Source organism: Cuculus canorus, chromosome 29 (assembly GCF_017976375.1).
Source record: "Cuculus canorus isolate bCucCan1 chromosome 29, bCucCan1.pri, whole genome shotgun sequence".
Taxonomy (NCBI): Eukaryota; Metazoa; Chordata; class Aves; order Cuculiformes; family Cuculidae; genus Cuculus; species Cuculus canorus.
The window spans coordinates 1,446,135-1,461,584 of NC_071429.1; the positions used below are offsets into that span (position 1 = coordinate 1,446,135).

General features: G+C 56.7%; 1 protein-coding gene across 1 annotated transcript; it reads right to left on the reverse strand.

Annotated features, from left to right (window-relative positions):
• Nucleotides 1-9,432: 9,432 nt before the first annotated feature.
• NEUROD4 (neuronal differentiation 4) lies at nt 9,433-15,209 on the reverse strand. The gene is made up of 2 exons (XM_054051513.1): nt 15,070-15,209; nt 9,433-12,019 (listed from the first exon to the last, which is right to left on the reverse strand). The coding sequence occupies exon 2, from the start codon at nt 12,008-12,010 to the stop codon at nt 11,015-11,017; it is 996 nt and encodes a 331-aa protein (XP_053907488.1). The 5' UTR covers nt 12,011-12,019; nt 15,070-15,209; the 3' UTR covers nt 9,433-11,014.
• Nucleotides 15,210-15,450: the final 241 nt, after the last annotated feature.

A 15,450-nucleotide genomic window follows, 5' to 3' on the forward strand; every position in this document is an offset into this window, starting at 1 on the left:
AAGCGTCACGGCCACTGCTCCAGGTGCCCCCACCAGCTCCCAGCCATTAGAGCGCTTGCAAAGTGAGGATGAAGAGGGTTGCGGCTCCATCTGAGCCCCCAGAAGGCAAAGCCTTCTGCATTATATCCTAATCCGAGAGGCCCTGGGGACCGTGACTCTAAGTGGAGGCTCTCTAATCCTCTCCCGTAAACGATACGGCACTAACTACCCCGATGGGACTCTGGCCACATCTGGTAGGAGAGCCCGCTGGGAGTGCCCAGCGATACCTTTTGCTAAGAGGATGAGGATGCAGAGGGGAATATGCTAAACCATTTACGCCGAGGGCACTTTTTTTATCCGACGCAATCAGATGTCTGAGCTGGCAGGACAGAATCTCCATCTGGATGGCCAGCCCCAGCCCTCAGCTTGCTCCTGTACCCTAGGCAGAGTCTTTCCTTGGTGGAGAAGAACTTCTGGGCTCTTCCAAAAAGCGAAGTGTGGACACAGCTTCCTCCGTTTGCTGGGATTTGATGCTTTAAGGGGCCAGAGATGCCACCCAGGGATGAGCCCCGTGCTCTGCCCCATCCCCATCTGTGATGCTCGGCTGTACGATGAGGGAGACACTAACCTGCACACGGGAAACTCCGATATGGCTCAGAAACCCTTTGTCCCAGCCCTGAGCACAAATTAGCTGAGAAAACAACCCAAAACAACCCAGTTCCTCCTGCAAAAACGGCTGGAAGGGACCCCAGGGCAGTGTTCTCCTTCTCCCACGTGGGATGCAGTGGAGAGGGTTTGAGTCCCACTGTGGTCAGGGAAGAGGAAACAAGAAAATAGCAGAGTAAATCCTCCTGATTCATGCTGAGGGTGAAAGGGGTGGGGGAAAGCAGAGCCCCCCCCAAGCCCACTGAGCAGCCGGGGAGGGGGTGTGGGGGAGCGCTGGCAGCTGGGTGAGGGTCCGTCCCGGAGCAGAGGTTAATGAGCCGGTGGGGCCAGGAGCCGCGGTGGCCGTTAGCCCATATGGAGACGCGAGTGGTGGCAGCGGGGGAGGATTGGCACATGCTGGTGTCCCTGCCCGCCTTTGGGTTGGCAAAGCCCACCCCTATCTCCGCTTGTGCTACTACAAGTCACCCAAAATGCAGGGTTAGGGCATCGATGCCCCAATCCAGAGCTGGTCCCTCCATCTCTCCTCTGTCCCAGGGATGCTATTCCTACGATCACATAAAGACCATCAGGGAAAACCAGAACTGCAGGGTTAGGGCATCGATGCCCCAATCCAGAGTGGGTCCCCACTTCGCTTCCACATCCCTCCCATTCCACAGATGCTCTTCCTAGGAGTGTATAAAGACCATCCAGGAAAACAAGGACCAATAGGTATGATCATTAATGCCCCAGTCCAGAGCTGCTCCCCCATCTCTCCCATCCCAAGGATGCTCTTCCAATGATGAAATAAACACCATCAGGGAACACCAGGACCACAGGGTTTCACCTGCGGGATCCAACACCCTGCAGGGCAGAGGGCGGGAGCACGATGAGGAGCGTGTATCCACCACCGATGCCGCCTCCACTCCGGTCATGGCACGGCGAGCGGGCAGGAACGCCTGTGCTGCCGCCCCACAGCTGGGTCCAGCCGTTGGAGAGCCAAGCCAACGTCGCTTCCATTGCCCCTGAGCCTCAACTAACGGCCAGGAGCCCGCTGGGCCCCCTCTGCACCTTTCTCCTGGTCCCCGCGGGGACGCTGAGCAGCCAACTGTTCCCCACAGAGGCTGGCGGGCTGCAGCCCGGGCTAATCCAATCCATCAGGGGGGTAATGAGCTATGAAAGTGCGGATTCAATTAAGAGGGATTGCGACGGAAGGCAGAGCCTGGCGGCAGACGGAGAAAGGAGCCTGCTCCCCTCTGAAAAGGTCCATCTGTGCCGCCGTGTCCCGTCTTTGTGCTCACTGAAAGAGCCGGCGTGGCACAAAAGCAGCCGCGTCTTTGCTGAGCACTGGCGCTGAACAAGGGTCCAGTGATCCCAGCAGCCTGGGAGGGGGGGGGAAGGGAAACTGAGGCACGGAATGGTTAAGGGAGCAACTTATGGCACCCATGGCAGGATTTGGAGGGCAAAACCGTGAACCCAGCTCTCGAGATGCTGATTGCCTTATTGCAGATGGTCTTGTCTGTGATTTAGGTGGGGTTCGGGCAGGGCTGCTTGCCCAGGAGGTCTTCCAGTAGGCAGCAGCGCTGCTTAGGGTCCCGTCTGGAGCTTGGCAGGGCTGTTGGAGCCAGGATGAGCCCCAAGCTTTGGGTTAGTGCTCAGGGCGGGGCTGGTCCTGGTGCCACCACCCCATCATCCAGGGGAGCTCGACGCTTTCTGGGCAGGTGACATCTCAATGTCCTCCTGAGCCTCCAGGCACCTCCAGGGCTCACGCTGGCATCTCACGGGCACGTGGCTGAATAGAGCAAGCTTAATCCTTTGCAGAAACTCCTCTTGAGTCACTACACAGGAAAAGAGAGGCTTGCTGGGGCTCGTGCCTCAGTTTCCCTCTCCAGGAATGGCTGGAGGAGGTGGCAGTGTGGGGTCTTCAGCACCTGCCTACCCTTGGCTCACAGCTCTGGGACCCCCCCCCCTGCATCATTTAGGCTGAAACATGCCCCCTACCCACCCCCCCACAGCCTCTTCCTCTGAGAGGCTCCTGCCTGATTACAACTTGGGAGGGATTGGGTGGGGGACGAGTTTAAAGACAGGATTATTCCTGTACAAATTCTGATTAAAGCATCCCCAAACCCTCCTGCTACAAGATTAAACCGAGCTCTAATCTCACCCGAGCAGCAAGACTTCGTCAATAACTCCAAATCTCTCCGCTGTTAGTTTATCTGGTGGGGATTAAGCCGGGAGGTTCCTGAACTTGTATTATAACACATAAAACCCCACGTGTGTGTGGTGTGGTCAGTGCGCGGCAGCTGCCACCTCTCACATCTCAGCCAGGGATGGGGCTGAACAAAACACCTGATGCCACCCAGATGCCAGCGCAGGCTCCGGGAATCACCCAGCGCTGCCCATGGAGCCCCCAGGATGGAGCATCCTCCATCCTAGCTGCTCCCATCGCTTGGTTTCAGGATGGTTCAGGCTGCCAGCCCTTGCCAGGAGCTCCCATCCTCGTGTGAAGGATGGGACGTGCTCTGCTCTTGCAGGACAACATTTACATTGTAAGAAGATATTTTTCATGCCAAGGGTGGTGAAACACCAGCCCAGGTTGCCCAGAGAAGTCAAGGATGTCCCATCCCTGGAAACTTTCAAGGTCAGGTTGGATAGGGCTTTGAGCAACCTGATGTGGTTGAAGATGTTGAGAGAGTTGGGGTTGTTCAGCCTGGAGAAGGCTCCGGAGAGACCTCAGAGCAGCTTCCAGTACTGAAAGGAGCTCCAGGAAAGCTGGGGAGGGACTTTTTACAAGGAGGGATAGGATGAGGGCGAATGGCTTTAAATTGGAAGGGGGAAGATTTAGGTTAGAAATTAGGGAGAAATTCTTCACACTGAGGGTGGGGAGGGTCTGGCCCAGGTTGCCCAGAGAAGCCCAGGCATTAGAATTGCCTGGGGACCCATTGGTTCATCAGTCAGGGATGACCTGAGACTCCCCAAAACACAGTAGAAGGGGTGACACCTCTCCCAGTTGCATGACAGTCCCTCTTGGTCACCTTGAGCTCCCCTTGGGGTCAGCCAGCCCAGTAGAACCCACACCAGGGTAAGGCCATGAGGTCCTTTGCTATGAGTAGGACTCTTTGCCAGCAGCAAATTCCCTTTGGGTGCCAGGAGGATCCAACAGCATCCTCTGGATCCAGCACACTCCCTGGACCCCACGGTAGGGTGGGGATGGGGAAGGCTGGGAGAGCCAGGATGGCCCCCTGAGACGAGGGATGCTCCAGTGCTGGCCGTTCCTGGATGGAGCAGATGCCGGGGGAGCGTCCCCTCTAATCCCCCGGACCGGTCCCCGCTGCGTAAACACTCTGTACAGCTTTGCAAACAGATTGAACCACGGCTGATCTGGAGCGCGGCAAAGAGCTTAGGGGCTCGGTGGAGCCAGCGCTGGGATTTGAGCGAATTACCAGCCCCTAGCTGGCAGGAGGCTCCAAAGGAGCTGGAAGGATGGGGAGCCTGGTCCCTTCTCCACCAGGCTGGATGTGGGAAGGGGACCTTGCCTTCCTCTGGAGGGCAGAGGATTTAGCAGGGTGGTGGGAACTCCAGTTGGGTGAGGTGCAGCCTTTGGAAGCTCACAGGACACCACAGCCTGCAGTGAAGGTTGGCCAGGCTCTTCCGCCGGGCATCCAGCCCCACAGCACGTCCAACGTGGTCAATCTGTGCTGCAACATTGGGACCTGGGTGACCAGAGACTTACACACGCCGCTCCAGGGTTAGGTGGGACGCTGGGCCGATGCACTGAAGAGTGCTGGATGGTGCAGGATGGGGACATAAAATCATAGAACGGTTTGGGTTGGACGGGACCATAAAGATCATCCAGTTCCAACCCCACTGCCATGGGCAGGGACATCACCCAGAGCACAATGCCCAGGAGTTACTCACCTGCACGGCTGTGCGGCAGCACTTGGACTCCAGGAAAGATGAAACTGGTCCTGAAGGCTGCAAACGCACGCGATGGGTTGGTTTGCAACAGGAGCCTGAAGGCCAGGGCTTTGCACAAACCCAGTTCAGCCCTCGACGCCTGGCGGGTGCAGACAAGCTGTGTTCCGGCTCATCCCAGTTTCCCCAGGATTAAGCGTGGTGCCACCACGCTGATCCTCTTGGGACCGTGCGTGGCTCCTCTCCCACCGACCCACACTAATCAGCAAGAAAGTTAGTTGCCAAAATCTGATGTCCCCAAGGGGGAAAAAGACGATTAAGTCAAGAATCAACAGTCTGATATTTCAGCTTAGTGGGAAAATCCGAGTGGTTTCCCAAGCTGGGCACATTAGGAGCTCAGTGGCTCACGGTGTTATCAGATTACAAACAATATCAGAATTACAGCTTTTAAATCTGGGGTTTAGAAAGACTTAGCAATTATACAGCTCCAGGCACTCCCACCCCACTGTAGAAACCAGGGCGACTTGGAGCCAGGACCCTCAGAGGGAAGAGTTGTTCCCAACTGTGACTCTTTCTTGGATGCCACCACCAGTGAACGAGCCAGATGGTGCTGGACACCCTGACCACTGCTACGGGAATGCCTCGGATGGGATGAGGGGCAAAGCATCCCTGCTTGGGGTCTTCCCCACTTGCCCAGGGAAGGATTGAGGAGGAGGTTTTTTCCCAGCTGGCCTTAGGACCATGGAATGGTTTGGGTTGGAAGGTCCCTCAAAGCCCATCACCCAGTTCCAACCCCCTGCCATGAACAGGAACAACTCCCACTGGATCAGGGGCTCCAAGCCCCATCCAACCCGGCCTTGAACCCCTCCAGGGAATGGGGCAGCCCCCACTGCTCTGGGCAACCTGGGCCTCCCCACCCTCATCATGAAGAATTCCTTTCTAACATCTAATCTAAATTTTCCCCCGTCCAATTTAAAGCCATTCCCCCTCACCCTATCACTCCATGACATTGTAAAGAGTCCCTCCCCAGCTTTTCTGGAGCCTCTTTCAGTCCTGGAAACTGTTCTAAGGTCTCCATGGAGCCTTCTCTTCTCCAGGCTGAAGAACTCCAACTCTCCCAGCCTGTCCTCACAGCAGAGGTGCTCCAGCCCAAGCGCTCTCATCTCTGCTGATGGTCTTCCTTCACCTCACGCACACCCCCAAGCTGGATTTCTCCTTCCAGTATCCTTATCTAAATAAATAAATAAATAAATAAGAGTCCTGGTTTCCAGCTAGCTCCTCCATAGCTCCTCCAAGGACAGGGCTGACTGCTGGGATGCCAGAAAGCGGTTGAAAGAGCTGCTCTACCATCCAAACCAACTTCTACGTGAGCCCGGAGAGAGACCTTGGTGGAGTTAAAGCAAAGCTACGGAAGCGTTCAGAGCTGTCTCTGAATCTGATGCTCACCCATCAAAGGGAAACGCAGGAACACAAGGAGATAGCGATGGACTGTGGCTCCCAATAGCTTCTTTAACCTCTCTGGTTACCCTTCTTCCAGGAGAAAGAACACCCCTCTGTCCCAGCTGTGTTATCATCCAGGAAGGTCTCTTTTACACCAGGTGCTAATAAGTCGTTAAGGCTATCAAAGTGGAGCTGGTGGCCTTGATTTGCAGGGTGGAGCTCCCCAGCACCCACTCCTTTGCAATGTTTCCGTGGGTTCTCCCTGGGGTTGGTGAGGAGTGTTCTCCCCAGGAGCCCTTCTCAGCACCCCTGTCCCCCTCCAGGTGTGGGGGCTCTCCCAGCCTCCTGCACTCTGTGAGGAGGTGGGTAATGTGGAGCTGTGGGTCCCCACCAAGGCATAGGGTGGAGAAAGGTCCCCATGGCCCACCCCAGGGGAAGAAGGGCTTGTCCTATTGGTGCCCAGGCTGTGTAGGTGCTCGGGAGCGTGTGGTGCAGCGAGTGTGCCAGTTCTCAGCTCCTCGCCATCCCAGCAGCCTCCGCAGAGACAACTCTCCACGTCCTGCAGAGACACGGGGAATTGAAACAAGCCCAAGTGCCATCCATGACCCTGGAGCTCCTCACGGAGCAAACACACGAGCACCAGGGTCCAGCTGTGCTCTCACACACCCATGCACACGCGCAGCCCCAGAGGAGCCGGGCAGCGTTCGCCTCAGCCTGGCACAGCTCGCTGCCCTCTTGGCACAGGCTGGGGCTGCTGGAAGGGGCGATTCCCCTGCTGGCGGGCGCAGAGGCGCCCGGGGGACCTGGCATCGAGCAGGATTTGGCCACTGGCCAGCAAGCAAAGGGCACGGGGGGAGTGGGGGCACAGCTGGACCCTGGGCACCAGCAGGCAGACAGCCCTCATCCTCACGCTGCTGCTCCCAGAGCATCGTTGAGGGGGGGGGGGGTGAGGCTGCCTTGGGGGGTGTGAGCACACATGTGTGCATGGGTGTGGGTTTGTGTGCACACCTGCACGTTTGTGTATGGCCTTAGGTCTCCAGCCCAGAGCGGTGCAGGAGGGGTGTGAGTTTGTGCGTGCATGCACTGATGTTGCACCTGAGTGTTTGTGCACGTCTGACCCTGCGTGCGCGTGTCTGTAAGCGCCGGAGTGTTTGGAACCTGTGTGTGTGCATCTGAGTGTCGAGCACACACACCGGGAAGGGTCTCCCCACTTCCACAGGCTGCAAGAACCCCCAGCCCACCGAGCAGATCAAGGCAGGGTAAGACCCAGCCCCAGGCAGGAGCATCCCTGGGTGGGATTGTCCTCGGGTAGAATCATAGAATCATAGAAAAGTTTGAGTTGGAAGGGACCTTCAGGATCATCCAGTTCCAACTGCCCTGCCATGGGCAGGGACATCCCACTGGATCAGGTGCCCAACGCCCATCCAACCTGGCCATGAACACCTCCAGGAATGGGGCAGCCACAGCTTCCCTGGGCAACATGTTCCAGTGTCTCACCACTCTGATGGGAAAGAAATTCTTCCTAATGTCCAGTTTAAATCTGCCCCTCTCCAGTTTATCCTCGTTCTCCCTCGTCCCATCCCCACAAGCCTTTATGAACGGTCCCTCTCCCAGTGTCTTGTGGCCCCTTCAGGTACTGGAAGGTCGCTATAAGATCTTGTTAGAGCCTTCTCTTCTCCAGGCTGAACAACCCCAACTCTCTCAGCCTGTCCTCGTGCAGGAGGTTCTCCAGCCCTCGGATCATCTTTGTAGCCTCCTCTGGACCCATTCCAACAGCTCCATCTCCTTCTTACCTTGAGGATTTCAGAACTGGACACAATATTCCAGACGAGGTCTCAGTATTCTAGATGAGGTCTCAATGATGAGGTAGGCACATCTCCTGGTAAGTTCATCCCCACGTAGGTGCACGTCCTGTTACGCGCATCCCCAAGTAGGTCCATTCCCATGTAGGTCCATCTCTAGGTAGATGTGTCCCCAGGTAGGTGCATCTCCTGATAAGTGCATCCCCAAGTAAGTCCATCCCCAGGTATGTCCATCCCCAGGTAAGTCCATCCCCCCGTAGGTCCACCCCAGCCCTCTCCCCGAAGCAGCTGCTCCCCACCTGCTCGAGAGACGCTCCGGGTCTCCTCTCGTCGCTCTGTCCCCGCTCAGGACCGCATCGTCCCCCCCAGCCCTTGGCAGCGTGGCTGCAGCTGCGTGTCCCCCCCGAGAGCCCCTCGCTCTCGCCACGTGCCAGGCACAGCTTGCGGTGACGAAGCGCTCGCCAGATCCCACCGGGCTCCCGGCAGCCGGCGAGGCGCTGAGCTGCGCGAGGACACGTGCGACGGGAGGTCCCCGTGCGACGCGGGGTCCCCATGCGAGGGGCTGCGAGGAGGAGAAACCTCAACAGCAGCCAGAAAAATGGTTTAGGTTTTTTAACGCTGCTGGGAAACGAGGATTCGTGGGCACCAGGTCATGCTCGCAGGATGGGCGATGGCTTGGGCTGCGGGAGGTCAGGATGCCCGTGTTCCCTCCACTTTCCCTTCACGGAGCTGGCAGGATGAGTCCCAGAGCGTCTGCACGGCCGTGGGGGCAAACTTGTAGGTGCTCGTGTGTGCACAACTCCCTGGGTGCATGCATGCGTGTGCACACGTGGGACAGCACATGGGCAGGTGGCAGCGTGTGCACACGCAAGGGGCTGTGTGCACACCTGTATGGGCTCCTCCATGGAGGTGCACACACGTGTGCATGTCAGCACGTGATATCTGTGTGTGCACACCTGTATGGGTTCCTCCATGGAGGTGCACACACGTGTGCATGTCAGCACGTGATATCTGTGTGTGCACACCTGTATGGGCTCCTCCATGGAGGTGCACACACGTGTGCATGTCAGCACGTGATATCTGTGTGTGCACACCTGTATGGGCTCATCCATGGAGGTGCACACACGTGTGCATGTCAGCATGTGATATCTGTGTGTGCACACCTGCATGGGCTCATCCATGGAGGTGCACACACGTGTGCATGTCAGTATGTGATATCTGTGTGTACACCTGTATGGGCTCCTCCATGGAGGTGCACACACGTCTGCATGTCTGCGGCAGCCCATGCCTGACTCCATGCATGCCTACACATGTGTGAGCGTGTGTTCGTGACACGCATCCCATGAACGCTGGGGCCAGACGGGCCGAGCCAGCAGCATCTCCCTGTTCAAGGCGCCCACCCTCACCTCACATCTGAGCTCCCCAGCACCTTCTGCCCCCACACCCCTGGAGATGACCTTCCCAAGGAGACCCAGGACCAGTGCTGGTCCCATGGCCAGCTCTAGCCACCACCAGTAGCCTACGGAGCTCAGCGCCGAGGTCAAGGATCCCAGCCGCACCCCAGCCTGGAGCGGGTCAGATCCTCTGGTTGCCCCTCACCACTATGTTGAAGACCACAGAAACGGAGACAAACAGCCCTCGGATGATGCTGCTTGAAACAAGACCACAACTTTATTTGAGCTAAAAACCCAACTCTGCTTTCTTTACAAAAGGATAAACATTTGCTCTCAGTACAAAAGGGACCCAGGGGCCAGGCAGGGACCTTGGGAGCTCAAATCATCTTCAAATTCCCAACTCTATACAAAACACCTCTGCGAAACGGGGAGGTTTGGGCCAGATGGGCTCGCAAGGCCAGTGGGACATCAAAAATAGTTGCCTGGATTCTCTTGAAAACAAAAAAAATAATTGCATAGCCTTTCAAAATTATTGCTAATATAGAAATACAAGGGATGAGTCAGGAGCTGCCGGGAAAAAATCAGCTGCCAAAAGCCAAGGAATGGCTGTGTTCAAGATGTAGTTCAACATTAAATATGGTTAAATACTTGGTTTCATCACCCAAAAAAAAAATAGACCGCGAGGGGCAGGAAGCAAATAAATTAAATAAATAATGGCTAATAAATAAACCCTGGAGGTTACAGCACTGCAAGAAAAAGCCACACGTCTCCACAAAGCTAATGAAGTGCTCGGAGGGCAACTGGAAAATGAGGAGGTCGTTCAGGATATTCCACATTTCATGGAAAATGGAAGGGAAATAAATTAGACACCCAACACCCCCCCCCCAGTAAATAATAAATAAAAGAGGAAATTAAGACACACTTCTTTTGGCAGGATGTCTTCAGGACGCGGATCATGATAAATAATGCTACAAAGACACGGACCTCAAGGGTTGAGCTGTGAGCTCCTCTTCCAGCCCAGATATTCGTGTTCTGAAAGCTCAACAGTCCCATAATGAGGTTTCAAGAGCCGCGTGCTAATCATCTCATGCTGGTTGGAGGTCACAGGTGAGGTCTGAGGCTCAAAAGAGGACAGGCAGCCAAGGCTCAGTCCAGGAGGTGGAGGGGCCATCACAGAGAAGCTTGGAGCCTCGCTGGACCACTCCGTCCCTGGATAATACAGTGGTAGCAAAGACAAGGTTCTCTGTTGGGTGGAAAGCTTCAAGGAGGAGCAACGACGTTGAGACCATTCCCATCCCTGCCAGCCTGTCCAACGATGGCTGACATGGGAAAACCATAACCCCAGTGGAGCGTGTGAAAGGAGAACCAGTTCTCCCAAGGGGCAGGAGTGGCTTATCTCCACCTGAAGCGAGACCAAGGTGTGCCCACACCCCACCACCCCAAGGAGGGAGGAAAAGGAACCATAACATCCTGGCAATGGACGATCCCAAGTGCTGGAGTGCGTTCAGGCAGAAAGTCCTGCACGGTGAAGGCAAAGCCACCTTCTTGAGCATCTCTGAGGGAGAGAGAGACAACGGCTCAGCTTTTGGAGGTGGCTGCTCAGAGTTCCATTGTTAGGAAGGGTCCACGTGGCTCCTGTGGACAACTCGGAAATCAGCAAGGTGGCACCAGTGCAGTTGGGGAGGACAGGAGGGTCAGCTGAACCTGTCCTGCAGAGATGCTCAGAAGTCTCTCACCCCGTGGCAGTGATATCCTCTTTCCAGTTGTGTCCATTCTAGAAATAGCTCCACTACACAGCTGAACTTCTCTCCCCGACAACAATTTGGGTCTAACTCTGCTTTGCTACTCATTGAAGATGGCGTTGAGCTGAGGGCCGGCCACGTGGTGTGGGTAGGACTCGTAGCTCATGTCTATGGGGATCTCGTAGTGGGGCACTGTGTTCTGGAAGTGAGCGGCATGTCCATGTGCTCCAGCCAGGCTGACTGAGGGATAGTGGGCCATGAAGGGGTAGGATTTATCCAGGTCTGGAGACCCATCTTGCTTCAAGGAGAAGTTCCCGCTGATGCTCAGTGGTGGCGTCAGAGGACCTTCGTAGGGGGGAGTGCTGCAGTCAGAGGGATGGTTTCCAAAGGAAGCATCTACCAAGCTCTTGAAGGTTGGAGGCTTTAAATGCAGCAGATGTGTTTCCATGGACCCATAGGGTGGGCTTGGGAGCCCTGGGGACTGGTAGCTGAAGGAGTGACTGGATATGGCTGATTCACACACCAGGGACTTCTCTTCGTGCTTCTCCAAGAACAAGGTCTGGGGTCCCAGCTGCAGACAGCCGGCCACCAAGTTGCTGGTGGGCTGGGACAAACCCTTGCAGAGCATCTCCACAAAGCTCTTCCCTTCAGGAGTCTGCCCCGTCTCGAGCACCTCTGACAGAGCCCAGATGTAGTTCCTTGCGAGCCTCAGCGTCTCAATTTTGGACAATTTCTGGGTCTTGGAGTAGCAGGGCATCACCCTCCTCAGGTTGTCAAGAGCATCATTCAAGCCATGCATCCGCGTGCGCTCCCGGGCGTTGGCCTTCACCCGCCTGGCCCTGAACCGTTCCAACCTTGCCTTGGTCATTTTCTTCTTCTTTGGTCCTCTTCTCTTCGGCTTTTCCCCATCATCCTCTTCCTCCTCTTCTTCCTCGATGCTGTCGTGCTCTTCATTCAAGCCGGACAGCAATCCAAAAGGACCCTGCCTGCCATCCTCTTCCTTCAGCTCATCTTTGGAGCTCAGCGTTTCATCCATCCAGGTTTGTGTGCTCACGAGCTCTGCCATCTCTTTGGGCTTGGCGTATGTCTTGGTCATCTCTGATCTCTGCCACAAAGGGACAAGGAGATGTTAATGAATGACAGCAGAAGAGTCCCTCAGCATGTTGAGGGCGTTAGGAACCGAGCTCAAAACCATCTTTTAGAGACATCAACTACTTTCTGGCCACTGATGGTACCTACAGAATCTATTTACCCACCACCTATCTACAATATCTTCTGGTGAAGCCTCTCCTTGGGGTCCAGCACCTCTTTGCCAGGGCTCAAGGCTTCCAACAATTCAATTTTGGGGTTATTCCCATGCAGAAGTCCTACCCCTCATGGCTTCAACCCCAATTGTTGCAGGTTGCAATAAAGGAGCTTGAAAGTAAAGGTCTTGTGCTGAGCTGCCTCCAGGGGTTTTCCTGCCCGAGTTCTTCTAACCTGAGCCTTTTCTTCCCTCTGCCCTAACGAAGGCAGTCGCACCCGCACGCGCCTGGGTTTCATGTTAATCAGCCCCCCCCCCCCAAATCCTGTCATCGTGCCTGACTCATTTAATAAAGCTTAGCATCTAAGCAGCTTTGCTGAAAGTGTGCTGCCCAAGCCCCAGCTCCACCGCCCCTGCCCGCCCCTGCCCACCCCTGCCCACCCCATGTAGAAAATCCTGCTTTTAATATGCACGATGGGGCTTGCAGGGCTGGATTAGGGTGTTAATTGCACAGCCATCGCATTCCCAGAGGACCATGTGGCCCCAATTAACTCTTCAGTAGAGTAAGAGGGGTCTGTCAGATGCTGTGGTGGATGAAGGTGGTGAAGGACCATCTTTGGGAAAGTATGGGTCTGTTTGAGCCAGCTGGTTTCAATATCTTCTTGCCAGCATCGTGGTGGGACCACAGGGCAGCACCTGCTTTACATGGGGACAACAGCCCAGAAACGGCTGCAGAACTGCTCTAAAACCCACCCAGGCTGCGCTTTGAGGCTTCCTTTCACTCCATCCTTGGGGATCCATCCCAAAGGCAGCATCTCTGCCTGTAACTCCCACCCCTTGCTCGCTCCTGTGCGCCAGAATCCATCCCAGAAGAAAACAACCAGGTTTGGAAACAAGTGGGTTCTATTCCTTCTTCTTGTAGGACCAAGAACTTGGTTTCAAGACTTCACTGGTTTCTTTCTAAGGGAATCGATTCTCAAGAGGAGAACATTTGGTTCAGTACAAAGAATGAGCAACTCCAGCCCTGCACAGCCCCTGGTATGAAGATTCTGACCCCAGGGAGGGCGACACGAAGAAGAAGACACACAGAGTGCTGGGCAGGGGGTCGCGGGAAAGCTGGGCGCGGGGTCTCGATCAGGGAAGGAAGGGACAGGACAAGGGGGAACGTTTTTGAGCTGAAAGAGGGGACACCAAGATGAGTTCTTAGGAAGAAATGTTTTGCTGTGAGGGTGGGGAAGCCCCAGCCCAGGTTGCCCAGAGCAGTGGTGGCTGCCCCATCCCTGGAGGGGTTCCAGGCCAGGTTGGATGGGGCTTGGAGCCCCTGATCCAGGGGGAGGTGTCCCTGCCCATGGCAGTGGTGGGACTGGATGGGCTTTGAGGTCCCTTCCAACCCAACCCATTCCAGCATTCTAAGATCCAAGAACAAGACAGGCAGCTGGGGCCAGGAATTCATCAGCGAGGGGTAGGAGGGACAAACCACCCCCAAGCAAACCATGAAAATGAAGACCTACGTGAGCCCTCTGCACCGTGTCCTGCCTGCGAACAAAGGAGGATGTGGCCCAGCTGTGCTTGAACCCGTTGGGCTTGGGCTGAAGGGCAGATTAAAAGCCCTGTAGCTGCTCCATCATCTCCAGCCCGGCCAGCAGGGTGGCTGTGGGATCACTGGTGTTGGCTCAGTCTTGAACCCAGGGCTGCCCAGAGCTCCCAGTTCCATTCATGGTCCCAGTCCCAATCCCTCAGCCAACCGGGGCAGGGGAGAGGGGATGCACTGGCGTTTTGGGGGCAACCTGCTCAAGGGCAGCCCTGCAGCATCCACACAGACCTGAGAAAGCAAGAGGAAGGTGGGAGATACTGGTTTCCTCCTTGCTGGAGTCCTGGCCCCAGGCAGGATTCACTGGGCAAAGGGCTCCCCTCTCCAGGACCCGAGAAACAAAAACTAGGGGCTGGGGCAGGTTCTTCATCTCCTGCATCACCTTCATCTCCTCTATCCCCAGGGAAACCCCAACCTCAATGTGGCCAGGGGTGCAGGACGTGCCGCCAGCTGGTCTCCAGCTCTGAGAACCCCCCCCGCCACAGGGTCCCTGTGGGGCTCTGGGGCTGCAGCTCCATCTTCAATGTCTGCGGAGAGCTGGGGGAGAGCATCTGGGACTTGGTGCCACTTGCTCCATCCTACCTTGCACCCCCCTTGTAGCTCCACTCAGAGGGCACAGAGCCCCACAGGATGGGGTCCCACTACTCTGCTGCTTCATCTACTCCATCACCTTCATCATCTCCACCACCTTCATCTCCTCCATCACCTTCATCACCTCCATCCTCGGGGAAAGCCCCGCTCGGGGATGCTGCATGCCCTGCCAGCCAGTCCCCAGCCGCGAGACCCCCCTCCAAAACAGGGATCTCCACACAGCTCCATCCCCGACAGCTGCGGGGAGATGAGGGGGAGCATCTGGGACTCGGTGCCAGCTGCTCCATCCCACTCTGCACCCCCTTGTAGCTCCTATCAGAGGGCACGGAGCCCACAGGATGGGGTCCCACTACTCTGCCGCTTCGTCTATTCCATCACCTCCATCACTTTCATCATCTCTATCACCTTCATCTCCTCCATCCTCAGGGAAAGCCCCGCTCGGGGATGCTGCATGCCCTGATAGCCAGTCCCCAGCCGCGAGACCCCCCTCCAAAACAGGGGTCCCCACTCAGCTCCATCCCCGACGGCTGCGGGGAGATGGGAGGAGGCACCTGGGACTCGATGCCAGCTGCTCCATCCCCCCTTGCAGCTCCCCTCGGGTGGGATCCCGCTGCTCCGCCGTCGGGGCAGAGCCCCCCGCCCCATTCCGGGGGCAGCGAAAGGCCAAGAAGCCCCCATCGGAGGGGCTTCAGGTCCCCTGGGACCCCCGGAGGTCCCGCTCAGCCCTTACCTGGGCACCGGAGCGAGTCCCCGCCGTCACTTGCCCGGGCACATGGTGCCTCCAGCCCCGCGGCGGCACCGGGAACGGGCAGCTCCGCTTTCGGGCGGTTTTGAGAGCTCCGCGCTGCCCGGGGCTCCTGCCCGGCTGAGGATCCCTCCTGGCTCCTCCCACGGGGGGAGGTGGCGCAGCCCGGCTCCTCCCGCAGCCCACCGGGACCCCGACGGCAACCCCGGCAGCCCTGGGTGAGCGCCCCGAGAGCGGCATCCTCGGGGGGTTCCCGGGATGGGCACCCTTGGGTGAGCATCTCTGGATCAGCATCCTTGGATGAACACTCAGAGATGCCCTAGGATGGGCATCCCTGGATGGGCACCCTTGGGCGAGCATCCCTGG